Genomic DNA, 24,798 nt, shown 5'->3' on the forward strand with positions numbered 1-24,798 from the left:
GGTATAACATACGTGATCTATTTAATCATTGACCACCATAAAGCCAATTGGGGTTTCTATAGGTATTCCGTTTTTGTGGTAAACAGTGTTTTATTAGACGAATTTTTTTATGTAGGCTCCTATTCAGCGAATTCAAGCTCACCCTAAATTCAGTTTAGCGTTTGGATTTAAAAACGTTTTCGTCCAATCCAAGAAATCCGCAGTTCTTGGAATTGAGGTGGAGGATAATTTACTAGAATTTTCTTCACTTGTCGCTGTCGTAGATATTATTATACCTACTTTTGCGGTTTGTAATTCGCGATTAAACTGTAAAAGTATTTTTATTTCTGAGGACATATGCAAGCGAACCCAGTGTGCCGGATTAACAACAAACACTTCCCTATTTCCGCATGTAGTTACACCATATACTCAAAATGTAACTTTCATTAAAAACTATAACTATTATTAATGTCATTAGTTATTTAACTATCTATTCAAAACTCAGATTTATAATTTGTTGCAATGTCATTCCTTGACGTCTGTTCTTATTGATTTTAGTGTTTACTTGACAGTATCAAATTTGTTATTTAGCGCTTTAAATTGATATTAATAAAATGGAATCTAAAGCTATTGGAAAGGTGATGTCTCTACCGAATATTCGTGATAGTCCTGCGGAATTAGGACGTGGTCGCTTGTACAGCATGTCGCTTTCACAAATCAAGAAATATTCGGAGTCGTCTGTGGAATTCCAACATAAACTGTCACCTTTTGTAAGTCTGTTGAGTAATTTTAAAATAGTGAGATTTAACAGCTTGTCGTAAAGCGTGGCTAACTTGTTCTGTTCATCAATGAACGCCTGATTGGATTGGTTTGAGGTGGTATTTATTACATTGCGTTGTCCATCAGCTATAGTTAGTGGCTAAAAGCTCCGCTTGGAGGCTATGGGTGAGATATCTTAAAGTAAATCGACTAACTTAGTCGTCGGAAGTCGGAAGTCGTCGTGGCCTAAAGGATAAGACGTCCGGTGCATTCGTATGACGCGATGCACCGGTGTTCGAATCCCGCAAGCGGGTACCAATTTTTCTAATGAGATACGTACTCAACAAATGTTCACGATTGACTTCCACGGTGAAGGAATAACATCGTGTAATAAAAACCAAACCCGCAAAATTATAATTTGCGTAATCACTGGTGGTAGGACCTTTTGGGAGTCCGCAGGGGTAGGTACCACCACCCCGCCTATTTCCGCCGTGAAGCAGTAATGCGTTTCGGTTCGAAGGGTGGGGTAGCCGTTGTAACTATAGTGAGACCTTAGAACTTATATCTCGAGGTGGGTGGCGCATTTACGTTGTAGATGTCTATGGGTTCCAGTAACTATTTAACATCAGGTGGGCTGTGAACTCGTCCATCCATCTAAGCAATAAAAAAAATAAAAAAAAACTTATACATGTGACGTCTGTAATGCTGATAGACATGATAATTATACCTATTCATACATTTTTTTATTGCATAAATTGGTGGACGAGCTCACAGCAACGTAAATGCCGCCACCCACTTTAAAATTCATACAATTCATAGTTTTGTAAATTTTACTTGTCTCTCTTTTATTACAAACTGGTACCCTTGATCATGATCTTCACGGACATGACTTAGGGTGCATATTTACTTGGAAAAAATCGTATTTGCTGGATTTGATCCTCAGCAAGGTCGTTAGTTAGCAGTCCACGAGTGCAATTGCATTTTTCTTCTCCATCGCTCCCTCATTACTGAGGATCGTGACTCCGTTTCAGCTTGTCGATTGCCAGCCTCCATCGGTTCCGGTCAGTTGCCTGGTGTAGTGCAGCGCTAAGTGATCCGCTGGTTTGCTCGGAGATCTGGTCGGATCAACGTTTAGGGCTCCGGCCTCTAGGTCGTTTTCCTTCAGTGACCATCAGACGTTCCAAGTTATATACACCTCTGCGGGCAACGTGGCCAAAGTAGCGCATTATGCGTTGCAGACAGGTGGTAGACAGGCGTTACATGTGCAATTACATACATTAGACTAATGTTAGGTAAACGAAAAACGACAAACGCTCTTAGCATTTTGTTTTTTTGGTAGAATTTACGTTGGATCCACGGCTACAACCCGAAAGTTGGCGTCATCAATTTGAACAACAATGGCAGCACTTCTATGTTTTACGCTGCTTCGAACTGCGGCGTGATTTACAACTGGACAGTCAATCAGATGAGGATACTTCAAGGACACGTAAATTATTTAAAAAAATATGTATAATACTACGAGTTTTTAGCAAAGACAAGCAGAGCCATTTCGTAACAGAAAGAGACAGACCTATTAGAACAAAAAAATATTGCTTCAGAATGACGGAGAATGGCCAAGCAACGTTAATAACTTTTTATTTACTTTTTGTTGCTTAGATGGGTGGACGAGCTCACAGCCCACCTGGTGTTAAGTGGTTACTGGATCCCATAAACATGCGCCACCCACCTTGAGATATAAGTTCTAAGGTCTCAAGTATTGTTATTTTAACTAGTGTTTAAGAATCTCGAATATATTTGATGAAAATCCGAGAATTGAATATTAAGTAAGCGTAAAAATAAAGTCTTGAATGAGAATGAACTGTCGTTTCGCAAATTCGGTCTTAGTTTAAAATTTGCTTGGTGATCGCAAGCCTTGACTTCATTCTTAAGTTAAGAAGACTCCTGCTTCAAATGGATATAAACGAACATAGACATTCAGCGCATCCATACTTTCCTATAAACAGTCTATTAGATCTTTGTTACGAGGACCGTGCGACCCACGAACCATCTTATGCAATAAAATAAAAATAAATAACCTCAAGGTAACTTGCGGTCGCAGTGATACCCCCACAGACACAGGCCACTGAGTTTCTCACCGGCTTTTCTCACTGAGTCGCGATTCTGATCCGGTAGTAGAAGCTGTGAAGCACTGCTCTAGCTAGGGTTTTTTTTTATTGCTTAGTTGTGTGGACGAGCTCACAGCCCACCTGGTGTTAAGTGGTTACTGGAGCCCATAGACATCTACAACGTAAATGCGCCACACACCTTGAGATATAGTTCTATGGTCTCTGTATTGTCACAACGGCTGACCCACCCTTCAAACCGAAACGCATTACTGCTTCACGGCAGAAATAGGCGTATAGTTATAATAGTTAGTATTAGCAAATTGTCTCAGGTTGAGCCCGTGAGCTCACTACCCTTCCAAGCGTAGTTGGAATAACCACCTAGGCTACCAGTGAATAGGTACGGAAAAAAAAGTGAAACTTTCGGAAATGTTCTGTTTCATACTCCCGCAGGCTAAATCGTTTAGAAATATATGTTTTCTGTTATTGTCTTTTTAGTATTATGGGCGCCATAAACACACACAAGATATTCCATAATTCCACAGAGACACATGATCAGCTGCATATCATCAGATCGACAAGGCAAATGGCTGGTGACCGCCGATTCTGGTCCAGAGAACGTCATAATAATCTGGGACAGCGTTGATTACTTCCCTCAAAGGACAATATTTTCGCCGCACGGAAAGACCAAAATATCGAAAGTTGTCATGAGTGCAGATGCGAAATATCTCCTGTCACTGGGTTACTCCGAGAAGACTACTTTGAATTGGTGGGATTGGTCTTCTGGACTCGATGACCCTGATGGTTAAATAATTTATTAATAAATAGAAATTAATATAATACAAAAGATAAGGTCGTGGTGGCCTAAAGGGCAAAACCCCTATTGCATTCCTATCAAGAGACTGTACCGGTGTTCAAATCCCGCTGGAAACAATGTTTCTAATGAAATATGTACTTAGCACACGTTCGATGATGACTTTCATCATCTTTGTTAAGTATTATAATAAGTATAAATGAACGAATCACGGCTGCACGTCTCAGTTTCGAAGGACCGTGAAGGAATTACGGTCTAACGATGCGTCGTCGAAGAGTTGAAGATCCATTTATTGTCCAACCATTGTCCACTAGAGGTCCCAACGAGTTGAGTGAAATACCACTGGCTGTTTGGCGAAATACAGTATAATCTATATGTCATTTCCGTTATATTTTTTCCCTACCTATTTGCTGGTAGCTAGCTATTCCAGCTATTCCCGGACTGGTAGACTCAACTTGAAATAATTTGCTAACACTAGTTTCACAAGAGCAGTGCTTCGCAGAATCTACCAGCGGATCGGAATCGCGATCCACTGAGAAACTGAGTATGCTAATTCCGTTATATTTTATGTAGGTACAGTCAAACCTGGATAAGCGAGAGTTCAAGGGAGCACAATCTCATTCTCGCTTATAGAGGTTTCTCACTAACCCGAGTTTCTCGCTAATGCTCCCTCTAAATTTCGATTCGCGATTTTCCGCATTCAAATGCATTCACTATTTTAAGTTTATGACTTTAATGACAGTACTTTAATTTTTCGTTTTTACATGATGCAGAACAGAACTTTCCTTCGCAATTGATTAACGATAAACTGAGCAAGTCCGACAAACAGGACGATACACAGGCACACGTGTCCATTCGAAAATAATGCGATAAAAGAATACGATAAAATAACAACGTTATTTAGTTCCACGAAATAGAATAGGTTCAATATTGACGAGAAAACATTTCAAAAACAATGATAGGAAGTTCCACGAAAGTTAAAAATGAGTCATAAAATAGCAGATGTTAAATTTGTAATTTGTTTTGACATTTGTTCCTCCTAAATAATATAAATAAATAAATAAAGCTCGGCTGTCGCTTATAGAGGTATAGATAGGTAGCAGTCTCACTTACGGAGGTCCATGAGGAAAAAACGACTCTCTCTTACAGAGGTTTCTGTTTCTCGCTAATAGAGGTTTTGGGAGCTTAAAATTACGGGTCCTTGCTATTACTCTCACTTATAGAGTTTTCTTACTTATCCAGTTCTCACTTACCCAGGTTTGACTGTATATGTTTTGGAATTTTTCTCTCAACTCGTTCAAATAATTCCACCAATTAGCATTACAAATATTTATTAGTAACTGTCTTCGGGATGTGAACACCGATACAGATGCTTCGCTTGATACGACTGCACCGAATTAATATTAATTGATTTAATAATCCTTTACGCTAAGACGACTCCAAAGCGTGTTAAAACGAAACTCGGAATTTTTTTGTTCGTTTTACAACGTCTTAAAGTTTTAACATTTCAATGACGTCACATCACAATAGTCTACAACACAAATACAGTTTAGAGATTTTAAAACATCCAATAGTACCGTACTTATTATCGTTATATTTTCAGCCACACTCGACATTGACATACCTCGTGACGGAGTGATCGATATGGCGTTCAACTCTAATGATTCTGAACAATTTTTGCTGCTGACGAAACATAATATTTGGATTGGAGTTCCAAGAGTGAGTATTTACAATGGGGTTTAACGCTGTCTTGCTACTGCTAAGTCTAGTTAAACCACAACCACAGATAACACTGTTTCGTGCCCTAGTAGAGTAAGCAGCGTAGCACCAAATCTTTTTTTTATTTATTGCTTAGATGGTTGGACGAGCTCACAGCCCACCTGGTGTTAAGTGGTTCTGGAGCCCATAGACATCTACAGCGTAAATGCGTCACCCACCTTGAGATATAAGTTCTAAGGTCTTACAACGGCTGCCCCGCTCTTCAAACCGAAACGCATTACTGCTTCACGGCAAAAATAGGCGGGGTGGTGGTACCTACCCGTGCGGACTCACAAGAGGGTCTACCACCAGTAGATTTACAGTATTTACAAGGCGGTTTAACGCTGTCTTGCTACAGCCAAGTCTAATTAAACCACAACCACAGATAGCTCTGTGTCATGCTTTAGAGTAAGCCCCATGCTCTAGAGTTAACCCATCTAAGCAATAAAAAAAAAAGACTAATGCGCATGCGCACTTGTCAGTCAGTACCCAGGGAGGAAAAGTTACACTTTCTTCACTGTACAGCGGAAGGAAAACCGAACTTTCGGCATAGGTAGGAGAAAAAAAATATATTTATTAAATAATTTTTAATTCTATCAATGTAAATATGCGCCTATAGTATCCGTGCGTGCATCTCTGGCAGAACAGTGATAATTTTGCTACCGCGACCAAACTTGTAGGTATTCCATAATTACTTGTATTTTATCGTGTCCATATTGATCAAATAAGACCTAAATCTAGTGAAATCAAAACACTGATCAAGTTGTAAAACTGCAACTTCATAGTTCAAAACCTATTTATTATTACTTGCAACAGAAAGTATTCGTAATGGAGCGAGGCGTGTTGAAAGAAACCGATAAATACGAATTGAAAATTAAGAAAATCGAAACAAAAACAGGCTTAGATACAGGAAAATTGACTTGTTTCACGTTCGTTGAAGACACTTCTCAGATATTGGTGGCTACGACCCGCGGGACAGTATTAGTGTACGGATACAAAATAGAGTACATAGAGCACGCAGGAAAGGAAGATTATGAAAATTTAAAGTTCATTAAAATGCTAAAGGTGGAAAAACGAACGATTAACGTTATCAAAAGCATTGATGGGTAAGTTTGTGTGTTGGTGCTATCGGTGGTCAGTCGCGTTAAGGGTATAATGAAATACAAAAGAGAACGAAATGCTAGCTAAGTGTCGGATGTCATTTCTTCATGAAATTTCGAGTCTAACACAAGCGTAGTGTACAGTAATCCGGTAAGTACCTGATGGTAAGTGGTTACCGTCGCACATGGACGTCAGCAATGCCAGGGGCAGAGCCAAGCCGCTGCCTACCGAATGTATAATATGTACCGGTTAAATGTTTAATACGTGGATGTTTAATATGCAAATATGTAAATCGTCCATCCATCTAAGCAATAAATAAAAAAAATTAGATAATGAACACCCAAGTAAGAAGTAGACAAATCTTCACACAAATGTTTACCTGAAGTGGCAATCGAACCCACGACCGTCGACGCAGTCGTCAGGGACTCCTACTACTGCCCCATCGAGTCAGTGAAATAATAAACTCTATCACCAATAAAATTGGTTGGAAGTCAAGGGCAGGATTAGTTTACAATGTAGAAGGTAACTGAAGAGAGTATGTTAGCTGTTGATATGCTCTTTCGGTTCTTAGATGGCATTAGATCTGTTTCTGTCTCTCCAATTTCATCACTATTCTGAACCATTTTAAAGGTTCTATTCCCACAATGACTGAGATGCCCTACAGTTCTTGGAGTTTTATTTTTCAGAGTCATAACGACCGGAAATAGTGTCGGCGAGATTCATTTTTATGACAATCAAATGAAGTTAATGTACTGGGTGCACAGGTTCACGGTCGACAGCGTCAAGGGTCTCAGCTTCAACGTGTCGCCTCGAAGCTATCAAGTTTTCGATCCTAAGTGTGAGGAAAATTAAATTTCTTTTACACCTCTTTTTTCGTTAATCATGTTGATATTTGCCAATGAAGTTTTATTACATCGTTTCAAACTTTTTCGTCTGTGTGTTGCATGTCGCGTGACGGTCGGCCGCGGAGTAGGGATAAAGTGAAAGGCGCTCGTCAGAGCAGCCACAGTTGCCAGATAGGGGGGGATTCCCTGCAAATTCGGGGGGGTTTTCGACCTTGAGGGGGAAATTCGGGTGGAAAGATTCTTTGGGGGGACATTCGGAGGAAAAAAGTTAGTTGGGAGACATTTCGGAGGTTTTTTGAGTATCATCAATTCATCCACAAACACAATTCGCAATTACTATTAGAATAATTGCAATCTACTATACTATTCACAAGTCAATATTATAAAGGACAAATTATGCAACCAAATGGCAATAGAAACTGCCGAAGCGGTTCTCAGGATTCTATTTTCACTGCCAAATAGATGCATAAATTTTGTTCCCACATCGGACATGTTAAATATCTTTAACTTCGAAAACGTGTATGCTTTAAATAATAATAACGAAAGTGAATATGATTGTAATGATTGTTTAGAGATGGTTGAAGTTATAGGGACAGCTTGATTAAAAAATAAAAAAATCCTTTTAGTTTTTTATTTCTTCTTTAAAATAAGTAAAAACTGTTTTGGGGTTTTTTCTTCTTCAAAAAGCCTATTTTCGAGGGTTTTCGAAAAAAGTTGGGGGGAAATTCCCACGGTCATCTAGCAACACTGAGAGCAGCCAAGGCCAATATGCTCGGTGCCTATAGTTCGCAGCAGCTGACCGTGTAGTGTATAGACTATTACTCATTTGTGTCAGTGCTCCATGCTATTTTTTGTCAGTGCTTATGTAAATGTCAGAGTTACATTTCTATAATGTGAAAAAAAGTTTCACTTTTACCGTGGTTTCATAAAACCACTCAATCCTTTTTTTATTGTGGTATTTGAGAATTTGGCCTACCGGAACTAGACCCTGTTGCTATTGATATAAGTTATATCAGGAGCACAGTCAAGCCATAGACTACTGCTGTGGACTATGCCCGAAACTTGTTTGAAAAAAGACATGCTATAGCGCTCCAAAAAGACCGTTAAAACAATATAAATTAAGCCCAATATCAATTCTGATTATCGTAGATTTTATTTTCCTTTGGCGTACAAAGTAAAGCTTGAAGTATTAATTGCATTTGACAACTCAATAGCTGTTCCATTGGTAACTTAGGGATATATTTCTTTCGAGTAGAAATTAGCATATGGCGACTATGTGAGCTCTAAGCCGATTGAGCTTAAACTAATCTACATGTAGATTCAGTTACAAATAGTTTTTCAGGCAACACACCTTGCCCGTGTTGGGAAAAAGTTGTAGCTGAGATCGATTCAAACACAGGATTATTAAAACAGAAGTTGATAAAGAAGAAACTGCCAAGTGACGCTACTGTCAGCGGGAAGACTTTCCTTGTCAGGGATTTTATTGTTTGTTAGTATAAGTGTCTTAATAAGTCATTGATCAATACATGAATCAATAAATAAACCTACCATATCGATTGGTCTCTAGTTAAGATTTCTTTTTTGTTATGTGTACCTGAACAACCGCATAAGGCCTTGTTGATTTGAACAAACATATTCTCATGCCTCATGCCCAGCAAACCACGTTAGGTATTAGGGATGTACTTACATTGTAGCTATACTCGAGTAGTGGATAGTGGGAGATATGATGATAAAAAGAAGGTAAGGTATTCTAAATTTGCTGCAATTAAACTAAATAATAAAATTTCAGGTACAAACAACCAAGGTGTCGGTTTCGTTGATTTCGCAACTGAGAAGCTTGTCACAGTTTTGAACAGCAAACGGTCGTATGCTTTAGCATTGAGTGTGCATCCAGAGAAGTAAGATTAAAAACAAAAAGTTTAACATCTGACAATAGCATACCTATTAGCTCAAAGTTGCATTGAAGTATCAACAATTCAACAAACAGAATAAATAAATAAATAAAGATCGAAATATTAATTAAAACTCAATTTAGTTATTACAAACGTTGAGGTCGACTTCGCTTTCTTGAAATGATCCGATCTTCGCTTCGCTTCGAATAGAATTAACTTTGAGTCGCCTAAATCATGTTTTATAGTTAGTCATTTTGGCTATGACTGCAATTTTCTAGAACATTCCCAATAGAACTAGAATGAATATTTAAAAAAGAAAGAGAAACTCGTCTTGCCTACGTCGAGAGCATTATCGGGACAATTAGAAATGATCTAGATTCAAGAAATGTTTACAGAATATTTAAAATAATATGTTGTAGTTGTTTCGATTTTTATTTTTGATATTATTATTTTTTATTGCCCTTGTAGGCAGACGAGCATACGGCCCACCTGATCACCATCATCACCAGTGGTTACCGTCGCCCATGGACTTCAGCAATGCCAGGGGCAGAGCCAAGCCGCTGCCTACCGTAAAAATCTGACCACAGGTGGCGTTACTCATACCGGTATTTAACAATGTTATTGTGCATAACATGTACGCATTCCTCATTTTGTCGTGCTCAGCTTTGGCTGCCATTAAGATGTTTGTTACAGGCCATATGTGTGCATCGGATACGACAATGGTATAGTTGAAATGTATAATTTTGTTCAGCACAAGCTGTTCGTTAGACTCGACCTGAGAGATTTGTACAAGATCGTCATCCCTCCAAAAGACGACTCCATAAAATGCAACTACGAAGTAACTGTACCTCCGATTTCTGTGTCGTGTTTGAAATATTCTCATTCAGGTGTGTGTGTAACCTTTTTTTTCTTACGGAATTGAATAGGAGAAACATTTATTGTAGTCACACAGTACACGTGGAGGGATCAGTGTGCTTAGTGCGAGTTTTTAAACGTTTTCGATAGCGTAAAAGTTTACTGAAATTTGTATGGAGTTGGAAAGTTTGCTTACGTTTGCCGCTAGGGGCGCTGTTCCAACTGCATACTTTGAGGTGACTTTTACGTGATCGAGAACGTTTAAAAACTCGCACTAAGCACACAGGTCATTTTTAGATGCCCTAAACTTTTTATATCTGTACCTAATATGACTGCTTGGAAACGTAATGTACGAAGGAACAACAATAGTAGTGTGAGGTTTATTGAGAGATGACGAAGGAGGAGGCGGCGAGTGCGTTGGTTGTTTGTTGCGTGTTGTCCTCCATAAACCTCATCGGAGCGGTCAATAAAACACTACGTATAATTACATGTTTATTCGCGTCAGCGACCGCGGTGGATCGCTGCACGTTGACCACTGGCTGACTCGTATGCTGCTCATTACTATATGCACAATAACTGCATAGTAAGCGAAGCGGGGCGGTGTATCATTCCCCTACAGTAGAAAGAAATAATAGCGCGTATACATAAATATTTTATGATTCACGTGAACTAATGATGAATTATGAAAGTATCTCGTCCCCAGGAATGCATTTAGCTTGCGGACTGAACACAGGACAGTTGCTGTTCTTACATCCAACGACAATAGACGTTATAACCGAAATTCCATACACGGACACCGGGCACGCCATCAAACAGATTACGTATAGCTGCGATTCACTAACGCTCGCTCTGTTTGTTAGTTGTTATTTTTAGTGACAAATATTAAATACTTTAGTATGTTGTTATAGATTATCATCAACGCGTCATCACATCTTAATAGCGGCCAGACAGACATAATAAGTCTCTCCTAATTTGCGCTTGTGGGTCGCGTTTCCGATCCGGTGGTAGATTCTGCGAAGCACTTCTCTTGCTAGGGCCAGTGTTAGCAACACCTACGGTTTCAGCCTCGTGAGCTCACCTACACACGTTAGGGTGAAGCTGAAATAGCCTCTCAAGGCTATCAGCATAGGTAGGGAAAAAAAAACAAAAAAAACTGCTCTTGCTGTTAGCAACACCTACGGTTTCAGCCCCGAGAGCTCATGTAGACGCTAGGGTAACGCTGATATAGCCTCTCAAGGCCATAAGCTTAGGTAGGAAAAAATAAGTACGTATTGAAACAGCGCCCCTAGGGACAAACGTAGTGGGTGCTGTTTCAACTCCATACAAATTTGAGTTAACTTTCACGCGATCGAGAGTTTAAAAAGCTGGCATTAAGCACACTGAGCCCGATTTTCGGTTCTCCGTGTCACTTCTTGTTCGTCGGCATTCTTACATCTGTCTGTCTTATTCAACTTGTCAAAAGGCCCAAGCTCGTAGTTTAAACAAACAAAAAAGTCCGGACTAGATACTGTCTCAGAAGAAAATATATTACATTCCCCGTTGTTGATGCTAGAGCTGAGGTGAGTCCCAAAGCTATCCCATTAAAGGCTAATATGATCGACTTATCGACTGACTCTGAGGTCCGGCTCCGATTCTCGCTCATAGATGATATTTATGATACAGCTTTATAGCATTCGAGGTCTGGGTGTGCTTGGAGAAGAACATTAGAGATTTATAATGCGAAACGCCAATATTGATTCGGTTTTGTCAACGCAGTAACCAATATAATATTTTACCTTTGCCGTTTAAACGTAATAGTTTACTATACGTAATAGTAAAATAATGATTTAGTGCAAGTAAATATAACATTACTGTATTTGCTAATTTCAGTAAACAATCACGCTCTTCGTTTTGTAGAATTATCGCTCCACAGTTTTATTTGTTGAAGCAACCTAAAAATTTATGAAACTTTAAAGATTGCTTCAATTACTTAATTGGTTACTCTGAGTTTTGTAATGAATGTACCTACCTATAAGAAACAACAACAAAAAGACCATATCTTTTGCCAATGTTGAACGGACGAATTACACACCGTAGCAATAATTATTTCTGTAACCCCACTGATCTATTAATTAACTAACAGTTGTTTGTCTTTCTTCTATGACTTTAGGATGCTGGTCGAACAGTATGCGTTTACAAATACGACTGCCAGGATTTATCATGGAAATTCATTGGCAAACATCGAGCTCACTACAAAGATATTACATCAATATTATTCCTCTCAGAAAAGAATGCAAACGGAGAATATAAGCTTATATCTTTGGGGATCGATAGAATTATGGTAGAATATGATATCGGAGAGAGTGCCGACGGCTATTTGGAAATACTCAGCTTGGACAGACTGGATCAGACCGCTGTACCATTAGCCGGGATTCAGTGGCCGTCACCTGAAGGCCTGGATCCGGATGTGCACAGATTAGATCTGCCTTTGATTCTGGTTGCTAATGATGAGGTAAGTTAAACATATAGGTTAAATAAGCGGCAATGTACTTTTATTATCTTCGTTGATAGACGACCTAATTTTCTGTGACAAGCAGAATCAGCAAAACATTATGGGCGACAATGACTAATTGAATTTATGTACTACCAGCGACCCGCCCTCGCTTCGCTTCGGAAACATTAAATTTTATTATTGATAGCTGAGTCCCGTGATGTTACCCGCGGTTATTGTCGTACAAACAGACACCAATTTTATTTATATGTATAGATTTAATTAAACAGGCGATGTAATAGACACGCTTACAGTCAAATATGGATTGTTATATTTGTTATCTGCCAATAATGCTTGCTATATTCAGCACCTCTTGCCGCATGCCGAAATGATAAAACGAAATAAAATACTAATAATTCCTTGTCACCTTCACTTGTTTCCTGGAGAGGCGAATGTAGTACTTGATAGACCACTTACTTATTGTTACGCGCTGGGTTCGGGATAAATAAATGTTCCACCAAAGTACAACTAAAAACTCTATTCAACACTTAGAACACATAAAACACTTAAAATTTCTTAATCCGCTTCTTCCGCTTCGCTTCAGGTGATCCGTTCGCTCTTTCGCTTCGAGTAGTTCCGATTACTAACTGACTGCGTGCCATCTCTGCAACGCATTTTTAGTCGAGACGAAATCCCTAGAATCGTCGAGAATATTCCACAAAAGCCGAGTACTGTGTTTCCGCTATCTGACAATGGATGGCGTTGTACTTCTCGCGTGTTCTAGATGCTACTAGATCCTTCGATATTCGTTCGACTATTCGGCGATAGATGGCGTTACTCTTAGTGGCGTAACATTATTATTAAGTCAATTAAAATATTAATTTATCTGACAGTTCAAATACAAAATAGTGAACTACGCAACTACGATGACTTTATCGACAATATTGGGCCCTCGATATGAGCATCCAGTACGCAGAATGTTATTGACTGCAAGAGAGGAAGATAACGGAAAGCAACAATACTTGATATTTGCCACCAAGAACGTTGTGGGGATACAGAAGATGCCCATAGATGGTAATCCTTGGAAGCACGCGGGCTTGCTTGGACATCCATTGGAGGTAGAACTTAGTTCTAAAAACATTAGAGTTATTAGGGATAATATAAATAATATTATTTGACCTATCCAGTTCCAATGCGCTAATTTCTTGAATCCGTTCAGAAGTGAGCAATTGTAGTATTTTAAATCCACGGTGGATGGTGATTACCAAATAACAAAAAGAGGATGCATCTGATATTTTTCGGTGCCGCCATTAAAATTTGTACTACATCCCTTTACAAAGGTTTTATTTTTATTTTTTTGTAAATAAAATGAACTGTCGATCAACGCTTATCAAACATAAGTCAATCGCTATTTTTAGACATTTATAAATGTATGTATAAAGAAGTTTATTGTGTCGTGATATGATGTCGTTAATATGGTTCGTGATAATAATATGGTGTCACCTGTCGCTAGGAATATTTTTGGTGTAAATCGGCCCTTAGGCCAAAGGTCTATCCAATCTATAGAATTCCTTTTTATCCAAACATTTTTGAATGATTGTGTTTTGATTAAATTTTATACTATATATAATTGCAGGTAACAGAGATGTGTTTCAGGGAAGACTGTGGCATACTGTTTACGATTGGAGACAAAGATGGATGCATGAGTCAATGGGCTATTAATTACAGGTGTCTCCCTAATTTATCCCCACGTACTTAATACCTTAAATAAGAAATTTAATATTTATGACGTAATACTGACAAAATACTGGTCATAGTAAATGTTGTAAGAATGCTAATGAACAAAAGAAATAATAAGGCTAGATTTTCATTTCAAAGACAGCGCCAAAAGTTATTATATTAAAATTTTCTACTTAGCATTCTTCACTCCGTTTACAACTGCTACATTCATATCATACCATTTGCTATGCTAGTTTTAGGGGGTTTCTAAGCTGTAATTTGCTACTTATAGATGGACACTACTCAACTGTTTCCACATATAAGACAGTTCGCCTTATCTATCCTGTATAATATACAATACGCAAGTGGAAACATGACATATTGCCCATTTCATCCACTGAATAACCATACATTTTTTAATTATGAAGTATAAAAGACCCGTTTAAACAAAACAAAAAAACTTTTCTATTAGTGTCAAGATGTACACACATTGAAATATACACGTGCTACACGTTCCTGTAATGTCTATGGACTTCCGTAACGGGGTTCGGCTGGCTGGCGCCCTTTTATAGTCAAAGTACCATCGCGTCCGAAATACACCAAAGGGGGAAGTAGATTCCTGATCGACTGCTATAAAATCTTTGTGATTTTTAAAGATAAGCTTATTTTTGACCTAATCCGAGTGTTAAATTCCTGTGACTAATTCGTGTACAATGGAGTGTACCTGTAGCAGATGCCCTTTCCCGTTTCAGATCTGTAGACACCACGACGAAACAAGGGGGCGGGGACTTAGATCCGTATTACTGTCTGATCGAGAACGGGCGTCCGGGCTGGCTCTTCCAAGAAATTCGTGATTTATTCTACTACATACAGATATTGTGTCAGGGCACGTTCTCGCCCGCAATGAGGAGAGTCAAAGATTTTATACCCATTGATTCGCTACCGGATCTAATGAGAGCGCTGGGATTTTTCTTATCTGAATATGAGGTGCGTATCGATCATTAAATGTCAATGAAGTCATGGTATAGCGGATATTATTTAAAAAAAAAAAAAACCTGCGTAAGCCGGATTTAGGAAAAATAGCCTTCAAAACGAATTTCAGGTATGGCTGCTGGTTCCTCAAGCAACATTAAAGATATCAATTAACCTCTTTCAATATCTTTTGACTGAACGCTCCATTAAAAATAAGGTTTTTTCCGTGTAAGCCGACGAGCATACGACCCACCTGATGGTGAGTGGTTACCGTCGCCCATGGACTTCAGCAATGCCAGGAGCAGAGCCAAGTGAACTAGACCTTGTGTCACACGTGGGAGTTGCATTCGGTATAGCACCTACATTGCAAATTAACGACATTAGAAATTGATAAAACAATAAATATTAACACGTTAACTTTTCACGAATAATTAATATTTTATTTTAATGTTTCAATGGATAATTATGTTATTACTGTTAATTGAGGAGGCGAAGTGTTCAATAATTACAAGAACATTTTGACATCACGACACGGCGACCATCTTTGGATAAAATTGGAGCGGGCTGATGCCTACCCGAAGCATTTAAACCGAAAATCATGAAAATACGAGATTAATATTGTCGAAATCCATATGATATGCGTAGATGGTGCTACTAATTACAATAATAGCCTAACAGCATAGAATTTGTTGTTGAACATAATTGAAACGTACTTAGATTATGACAAAAGCGACGCTCGTAAATATCAGTGCGGTTAGTGCGATTTTTTTAACTTTTCGATCGTGTAAAAGTCAACTTAAATTTGTATGGAGTTGGAACAGCGCCCCTAGCGGCAAACGAAGGGAAGTTGTTCCAACTCCATACAAATTTGAGTTAACTTTTACGCGATCGAGAAGTTAAAAAACTCGCACTGAGCCCACAGAAACGCCTAACGTGTACAACCTGAGTGGTAGTAGCTATGATCGATAAGTAATCAACAAACAATTCAATCGTTTGCAACTAACTAAACAATTTACTTTCCCCCTTTTTTTTTAGACAGAAAATTTAATTGCAGAAGCGAAATACAAGGTGTATCAAATTAATCCATCGACCGAAATAGACTTTGAGGAGTTTGTGAAGCTGTACATCAATCATCGGCCTGCATTCGGGTACAGATACAAGAAAATACGTGACGCTTTTGCACACTTCGCGTATTTGGATAATGAACAGTTGGCCATAAACAGGAACGGGTTGATTGAGCTGCTTGCGGATTATGGTGCGTAATTTTAAGGTACACTAGTGTGCTTAGTGTGAGTTTTTTAACTTCTCGATCGCGTAAAAGTTAACTCAAATCTATATTATGGAGTTGGAACAGCGCCTCGGGAAGGGGAGGGAACTCTGATTAAGCACACTGTCTATTTAATTACGCCATCGATATTCCATGATCATTCGTATACGATAAATAACAAATTATATTGTATTTCTTTTGGTTTTTAAAAGTCGTAGACATAAACCTACTTTTACGGTTCAATCTCGCGTTTTTATTGTCATTGTAATTTTTTAATTATACATTACAGCCGTGTGGTCATGAAAACTAGAAAGCATTCGAAACATCAGAAATAATAAAATGACAATAAAAAAGGCGAGATAAAATCGTAAAAGTATAATACATAGTTTCAATTATAATTTTGATAGTATTTGTGATTTTTTTCCCCTAAATATCCACTGGTAGCGTAAGGGGTTATTCCAGCTACGTCCGGACGGGTAGGTGAGCTCACGGGCTCAACCTGAGAGAATTGCTAACACTAGCCCTAGCAAGACCAATTTTTCTACGGAATCTACCACCGGATCGGAATCACGACCCACTGAGAAAATCCAGCGAGAAACTCAGTGGGTTGTCGGGTTACCGGAGGCCACGAGTATCGCAATGTGAGACAAGATCTAGGTCTAATGTTATGTGATGACGGTTGTTATTTCTCGAACCGGATTACGCTATTGCTTTTCAGTAGAAATAGGCATAAAACTATAGAGTGGTACCCTAATTTACAAATCGCCCTACGATAAACAGTTACGAAAATAATATGTTTTTATTATAATAATAATGGGTGTTTCACATCCGCATCGGCTGTTTATAAATATGTCAATGTGTTTTGAAGAAACTATGTTAACCAAAAATCTTATTCGTGTTATATTTTATAAAAGAAACCAGTAAAACATTTGCTCTGTATTTATTACATTTTGAGACCGCGTTTTTTCTATTAATTTTGTTTGCTACAGGTGAACGTTTCCCTCGGGAATTGACTTGGTATTTAATATCAATATTGTGTGGGGAGAGCTTCGAAGACAGAGCGAAGATGGCTGAAAACGATTTTTCGTTTATGCCAGAGGTAAATTACTTATGTTATGCTACGTATTTTAATACCATAATAATCTGTGTATAAGTGACAATACCACTATCTTGTTTTAAAGCTAACGCTTCCTTTTAATATTCTTGAATTTAAGGAATTTGTTCAAAGATTCGATGCAATGCACCGATTAGTATAATTGGTATAACTGCTATTACAGTTTTTATTTTAAACAGAAATTCGACTATAGTATAGTCAAGGACAGTGCAAAATCATATTGTCTGTTGAAAACTACATATGAGTCGTCCAGACGTCATTTCTGTGGTCGATTTGTCTTAGTTATTTAAGATTTTTGCAAAACCGTATACTACAATGTATGGTGATACATTTAAAATATTACTCGTGTGAATTTTTGAATTTTATTGAATTTTTATATTTACTTATTTTTGAAAATTTGTATAAAAAGACGGTTGTATATTTAATTTTAACGTGTGACGAATTCGTGCGTCGATCTAACATTACTTAGTTCACGATAAAGATGATGATGATATCGATGTTTTGAGACTGTTTATCGAAGTAGTATTATTTGTTTCCGTTACTCAATGTTGGAGGGCATTCGTTAAGACTAACGCATTTTTGGCGGGAACGCAAGGAGTGAACTTTGTGTGATGTTTTATTTTGTCTGTTTAGTGTTTTTTCAGGTTTAAATGTGTAATAACGGTGGTTTATTAACTGTTTAATATCTGCGAAGGTGCACAAATGTGGGAAAATGAAACATAACCGCTGGACGTACTTTCCCGGGATCCTCTCAGTAAATGACCACCATTTTACTGAGATTATATTTCATCCCATATCATCTCATCTCATTTCATTTAATTTCATTTTATTTCACTCCATATTATAATTTTTCATAAAAATAAGAATATAAATTTAAATGAGACATGACTTAAAGGTTTTAGTTACCAAGTCATAAAATCCCTTAAAAAAAAAACTAACGGGAACCTATCGAATTTCAGGAGCTGACTCTTGACTATTTAGCCACCTACGTCATAGGTGTCGATGACTTGGAAAACATTCCCGAGGGATCTTCAGGGTTGGGGTCGTTCGACACACAATCGGCACAGACGAGTACTACGGGAGACTGAATAAAACTGTTGATGTTGTAAAAATCGTCTTTTATTAAAAATTGTATAAGTTACATGGCTTGTTGCTGTCGTGTTCCGATAGGTTCTGTGTGCTTTGTGCGAGTTTTTTAACGTTTTCGATAGCGTAAAAGTTAGCTTATTTATTGTATGGAATGGGATCGTTTGCCTACGTTCGCCGCTAGGGGCGCTGTTCCAACTGCATTCAAAATTTGGCTAACTTTTACGCTATCGAGAACGTTAAAAAACTCGCACTAAGCACACTGCAAAGTGAAACTGCTTCGGTCTCGTTGAAACTAGATTTTCGAGATCACTTTTCGGAGAATCAACATGAAAATCAATTTTTGTAAGTGAAAGAAAAACATTGTTCAATGAGCTTTTTCAATTAAGTAAATACGCTATTTGGTAGTAAACGTGTAATAATGTAAGGTTTTCATGTAATGTTATATGTAGTTTTTTTTTCTCTAGTATTATACAACGAACCGCTTTTTTTTATCAATGCATGCAGTCGGTACCTGTAATTGTGTTAGCATTTAGTGTCAAATCAATGTATATGATACCTGTAATGTTCTGTGCTGATGTATAACACGTTGGTACCCAATAAATAAAATAATAAAATAAAATAAATAAATAATAATAATTGTCAATATTACAAGTCTTTGTTGTCAAGTCAAAATGTCAAGTCATTCTAAATTTTTGTATTTTCTCTTAATGCATCGAGTTCACGACCTGTATGATGTTAAGTGATGGTAATACAACGTGAATATCGCTAGCCACAATATAAATTACCGCCAGTGGTTAAGAAAAATATACGTTTTTGTTCTTGTTTGATCTCTACGTGCTTTCAATACGTATTTCCTTAGAAAAACTGGAACCCGCCTGCCAGATTTGAACACGGACACAGTCGCATCGTTCGATCCGAATTCACCGGCCGTCTTAACCTTTAGGCCACGACCAGATCTTAGTTTAACTAGAGTTTAGTACAAGAGCTTTGTCGTGTCAATGTCAGTGTCAGGTGTTTATACCCTCTAGTGCAAGGATGAGCAACATGTGCCTCTAATTGGCTTGGCTCTAGAATTTCTTTCTAGAATTCAATTCTTTGAATTTATCGACTTTTTCACTTGTTCTTTTCTTGTTTGTTCTTTTATCTTGAATTAAAATTTGTATATGTAATCTTTACTTTTTTCTAGTTTTATTATTTTCTATTCTAATATTTATTATAAGTTTCGTAAATTATTAATAAAAAAATTAGATGAATAAGAGACATTAATAAGATTAATAAGAGGAAATTTATGTGCGGCCAGTCAAAAAAAAATTAAAATTAAAATTGGCTCATTGATTAAACGGGTTGCTCACCCCTGCTTTAGTGTGTAGTGCTATTTCTTATTAAAACCTTTACGATGAGAGCACGATTTTCTTTTTAAAATTTCGTACTAAGAAGCAGTTTCACTTTGAGCGACCGTACTAAATAGTTACGTAGTTTTTCGTTTTAAAAAAAATGCCTTGAAAGTAATCTGTCGTGATACGAATACAATGAGCTGCTTCTCAAACTTTTAAATCTAACTTATAATTTAAAATAAACATATGTACAGATTTTTCTACAAATATATACAAGCTGTTTCAACTTCGATCGTCTCCCGTCACACTGAGAGTGGTCACGTACTACACGTACACACTACTGCTTAATGCGAGTTTTTTAACGTACTCGATCGCGTCAAAGTTAACTCCAATTTGTATGGAGTTAAAACAGCGCCCCTGGCGGCAAACGGAGGGAAGCTAAAAAACTCGCATTCAGCACACGAACCGTAGGCTGACCACCGCAGTGGTGAGCTTCGTTTTGAACTCGTTCCGAGCCGGTACTGGAAGCTTTTAGTGGAAGAATCAATAATAAAGTCTCATTACAGTTACACCTTCATTTTTAGATCATTAGCGGGGCCCGGCAGGCACACACAATGAAATGTGACGTGCCCGGTCTTTTGAAGCTGCGTGAATGCGCCATGCATTGTGGAACCGGGCGTTAATTACATATTAACCCTTTGAGCGTGAACCGTCGATAGTTCGACTCTCTATGCGTATAAAGTGCGGAGCGTCGGAATACCGACTATTGTGCTGTTTGAGTATTTGTATTAAGTATCGACCTGTACGGACGCATTTAAAGCTTTTAATAACTATTTAAAATTGTTTTGCTGTGAATTTAGCTTCTTTTTTTTTTAAGTTAAAGTTTTTTATAAGGAACTTTCTTTTTAAATCCCTTTGCCATTTCTGCATAATATTTGAAAAGCTCAGCACTAAAAGGGTTAATAATTGTGTCACATATTGTATGTACAACTTTTTAATTGGTATTATTACATATCTACACTTCGATATAATTTGAAGACACTTCATTTTTTAGGTCCGGATACGGATACTGATAATTATGGGTATTTACATTTTTATTTATTTATTTAATGGACACCTAACTATATTAAATATAAATAACAGAAGCTTTGATCCAAATCTTTAAATTAAATTAATTACACTTTATATTGTAATGTTAGAAACAGTTGGAACATGTGCATACATCATCTTTTCGCATTAAAAGTGTACAATTTCTTAAAATATTCGAAATCGAGATAATATGCGTAATCATTTTGTATCACCGGTATTTTTCTCATAAATACTGTCAAAAGAGCGTAGTTTAGTTTTAGTTTTTTTTTTAGCTATTTATGTTTTGACTACTATTCAATTAACAAAATTAATACATATCACAACCTTTAAACCTTTAAAACACTCTCCTGTAAATTTAGTAAATTTTGATATTATACAGTTTTAATGCGAGAAGACGACATGTTGGAACATAACAATGTGTTCTCAAATAGATGTTGGTTCAGTTCAAAAACAGCATACTTCTTGCATTATGAGTATTTATGAGATCCACAAAATACTCCGTTCAAATATTAAATGTGTATTGAAACTTTTAATTGATTGTTTAAGCTATCATCACTTCGGTAACATGTGGCGGGTAGCCATCATATAACAAAAGATTTGTCAGATGCCTGAATCTTGCTTATGACATTTTCAAGATAAGTTTGCATGTATACAAGTTCTGAACAACAACATTCAGTCTGTCGGTCTACCTAGCAACACCCGCCCGGTGGAAGATCTTCGCTTTGTTGTTAAGTCATAAACAAATTCAAATGCAGACTACCAAACACAGCAGAAACATCTCTTGTATTTAGCATGGACTCGGCTCTCTTGAATTTTGAACACATTACAAATATAAATTATAATTAAATTTGAAATAAAATAACATGGCACCAGTTCAAGGCCATGTCAATGTTTTGCTTTTAGCATAGTTTGTCAATGTTCAGAACCACACGTGCCTAAAACATTTAAATTCAACAATCTTTTATTTTGTTACTTTATAACTCTGCTAGAATTACTTTACAATATAATGCATAGAGTGAAAAAATAATGGAATTACTTTATCTTGTCTTTACGTCCTTAGGCTGTTTAAGAAAAATATATGTAGCAAAATTTCGACAATCTCAAATAAATTATACAACTTCTTATAGATTATTGGGCTTTAACAATATCTTATTAAGCTTCATTATGTCATAGATTGAATTAATGTTGAACACCAGAAACTATCAAGAATGGTCTTGCTCTATGTCCCTTGCTCCCTAATATTATGGACCCCGCATGACACCACCGGGGAGCTAAGGTATTCATCTCATCTATAGATGTCTCTGGAAAATCCAATGTGTATACATTTTGGGAAATGTATGTCCTTTAAAAGGGTGTCGTTTCTCAGATTTTTATTTGTTGAGGGACAGAATCAATCATATTTAGGCTAAATGCTGATACAAAAGGTTGCTTACCTTTGATGCATATCTTTCATAACAGAATTGTTGGTATTATGTAGCTTTATCGTGGTGAAAATTATGTTGTCTATATTTCAAGCTTTTAACTACAGTTAGAAACATTTCCACTTTCTGGTATTTGAGTAATTCACATTTCGACATACCCAAAGGTTAATTTATAAATTTCTTCATAACACACTTATTCATATTATTAATCTACTACACTAAACTTCAATCAGTTTTTAACCGTTTAGCGGGTGTCGTTGTACCACTACTTTGCGAGTTGGAGTCTTCTGAGAAGTTCATTGATGTAGAAGTGAACTCGGTGGGCCCCTGTGAGTCACTGACTGTTGAAAAACCTGGAAAATAAATGGGTCTTTAGTTTTGATCTTTCAAGGTGATTGGGAAATGATAAACAACATAAAACAGTTATACTATGATACTTCCAAACTTATTCCTTTGGTTTTCTGTAAATGGATAAGACCCTTAAGAATTCAGTGGCTACAAGAACCCATAAACACAAATGAAATTACCAACACCAATCTCAAGAAGCATCCCACTCTTAGTTCAAATTTAATTTCAAGTCATTAAATCGAAATTTCAATTTAATTGTCCTGAAATGTCATAACAGCTGGCTGGTTTAATCCGAAAATTAATAATTATAAATGAAAAGTGTAGTAAAATTTTACTTGTATTTTTTTGCTTCTAAATATATTAGCAATAATTACGATTTCATTCGTACTATAATAACATAGCACCTTACCTTTAAATTTTCAATTTTAAGTCCACCATTTTGATTTAAAAATATTTATCATAGCCGCGGTTCGTGTATTTAATATACATTTTATCTGTACTCACATGTATTGGAGTCTTCCGCCATCCCAAAATTAGAATTCGAAGAGTCATGAATCTTTTTTGGAGTCAGAGCATTTTCTTTATTTTCCCTTCTTGCGGCATGTTTCTTCTTCTGTTCATTAGTTGATATAGGAACCCATTTGTAAATTTTCATTGTGGTTTCACCTATCGTAACCCATTTTTTCTCCCTACAAACCATGTTTAAATAAAGTTTGTGTTATAATTGCATGTTTAATTCAAATTTAATAATTCGAAACTTACCAATGGCGAACTTTTTCAACAGCTTGCATGACTCTTTTGATGTCGTCTTTTACTCTGTTCCTAGTTTCGGCGCGGACGGAACGTGACATTTTTATGCTTATTAGCTATTTTGTTATTTTTGTACTAAAAAAAAGTATTAAATTTATTCGTGCACTTTTAAAAACAGCATGCGTTCGTTCAGGGAAATTATTTTATCAATCTTCCGCCATTTAATTTGGTTTTAAGGCAGTTTTACATTGACTCACTGACTTATTTAAAATATGGCGAAATCGTTCGTCGTATTTTGTCTATTAAGTAACGTTATTACATACTTGAGTACCTACTTTACCATGATATATTTTCCAGTTAATAATTTAACATGATTTGAAATGTAAAAACAGTTATAAATTTTCATAATTAAGTTGATTGTCATAGTTTTCTAACATACATTACATTACTTAACATTATTATTAGTGCTCATAATTATTTTTTACCATGAAGTCCAGAGTGGAAATAAAACCAAACGGATGAGAAGATCATTATTTTTTGTCCCTTAACTTAAAATGAGATTACCTAAAAAACTTATATCCGAACAGCACTAACAGATATAGCACTAAATCGTATTAACTTTCTTTCTTCTGCTTGACTTCGACCCCTCAGGCTAGCATTGAAGCATTTTTGTTAGCGAATCGCGGCAGTGTTGGAGTTTGAATATAAATGTAATGGCAGGCAACACTTGACACATGATTACAGATTTCGAATATTAGAATTATTTTAAATGTTTAAAAAACAGATGATTGTATTCTCGTAAGAAAAAGTCAGAGTTCTCATCTAGACACGATCAGAGCAAGAGTGAGCATGTAAGAGTTTTATAAAAATATAAAGATAATAATTTTATAATGGTGTAACATAACAGTGTTCAAACTATCTGCAATATGATTATAATGAAGCAGTGTGTTTTTAAATAGCCGCTCATCACCTACAGAACCCAATCCCTTCAAATTTAACCGTCCAACAGACAGTATTCATTTATTTGTCTAAAGTCGCGAGTTTCGTTGTGAATTATTTGTGCTAACATTATCTCAAAAAGTACTCCAAGAAGACATGGGTACCTGCAACATTTGAAAGA

The 24,798-nt window shown here is 36.8% G+C and overlaps 2 protein-coding genes across 4 annotated transcripts; one reads left to right on the plus strand and one right to left on the minus strand.

The window, feature by feature from the left end:
• The first annotated feature begins 507 nt into the window (after positions 1-507).
• Positions 508-18,759, plus strand: LOC101737977 (cilia- and flagella-associated protein 251). 3 transcript variants are annotated; one of them, XM_021351893.3, is made up of 17 exons: positions 508-749; positions 2,078-2,224; positions 3,386-3,644; positions 5,258-5,373; positions 6,229-6,518; positions 7,200-7,351; positions 8,701-8,847; positions 9,148-9,256; positions 9,944-10,137; positions 10,809-10,960; positions 12,255-12,596; positions 13,469-13,693; positions 14,212-14,303; positions 15,047-15,281; positions 16,302-16,521; positions 17,523-17,632; positions 18,607-18,759. In XM_021351893.3, the coding sequence occupies exons 1-17, from the start codon at positions 594-596 to the stop codon at positions 18,733-18,735; spliced, it is 3,075 nt and encodes a 1,024-aa protein (XP_021207568.2). In that variant the 5' UTR covers positions 508-593; the 3' UTR covers positions 18,736-18,759. The 3 variants fall into 3 exon arrangements, with proteins under 3 accessions (XP_021207568.2, XP_021207602.2, XP_062526734.1); XM_021351927.3 differs by having other exon boundaries at positions 7,278-7,351; XM_062670750.1 differs by lacking the exon at positions 13,469-13,693.
• Positions 18,751-23,949, minus strand: LOC101737615 (B-cell CLL/lymphoma 7 protein family member A). Its single transcript, XM_004921527.5, has 3 exons — positions 23,691-23,949; positions 23,433-23,617; positions 18,751-22,933 (listed from the first exon to the last, which is right to left on the minus strand). The coding sequence occupies exons 1-3, from the start codon at positions 23,777-23,779 to the stop codon at positions 22,806-22,808; spliced, it is 402 nt and encodes a 133-aa protein (XP_004921584.1). The 5' UTR covers positions 23,780-23,949; the 3' UTR covers positions 18,751-22,805.
• Positions 23,950-24,798: the final 849 nt, after the last annotated feature.

The sequence above is a fragment of the Bombyx mori genome, chromosome 10, assembly GCF_030269925.1.
Source record: "Bombyx mori chromosome 10, ASM3026992v2".
Taxonomy (NCBI): domain Eukaryota; kingdom Metazoa; phylum Arthropoda; class Insecta; order Lepidoptera; family Bombycidae; genus Bombyx; species Bombyx mori.

Coding starts and splice junctions, on each gene's coding strand:
- LOC101737977 (XM_021351893.3), top strand. CDS start 594: ATGGAATCTAAAGCTATTGGAAAGGTGATGTCTCTACCGAATATTCGT. Junction 10,138..10,808: donor TTTGAAATATTCTCATTCAG/GTGTGTGTGTAA, acceptor TCTCGTCCCCAG/GAATGCATTTAGCTTGCGGA. Junction 10,961..12,254: donor CACTAACGCTCGCTCTGTTT/GTTAGTTGTTAT, acceptor CTATGACTTTAG/GATGCTGGTCGAACAGTATG.
- LOC101737615 (XM_004921527.5), bottom strand. CDS start 23,779: ATGTCACGTTCCGTCCGCGCCGAAACTAGGAACAGAGTAAAAGACGAC. Junction 23,618..23,690: donor GTTGAAAAAGTTCGCCATTG/GTAAGTTTCGAA, acceptor CATGGTTTGTAG/GGAGAAAAAATGGGTTACGA. Junction 22,934..23,432: donor GGCGGAAGACTCCAATACAT/GTGAGTACAGAT, acceptor TTTATTTTCCAG/GTTTTTCAACAGTCAGTGAC.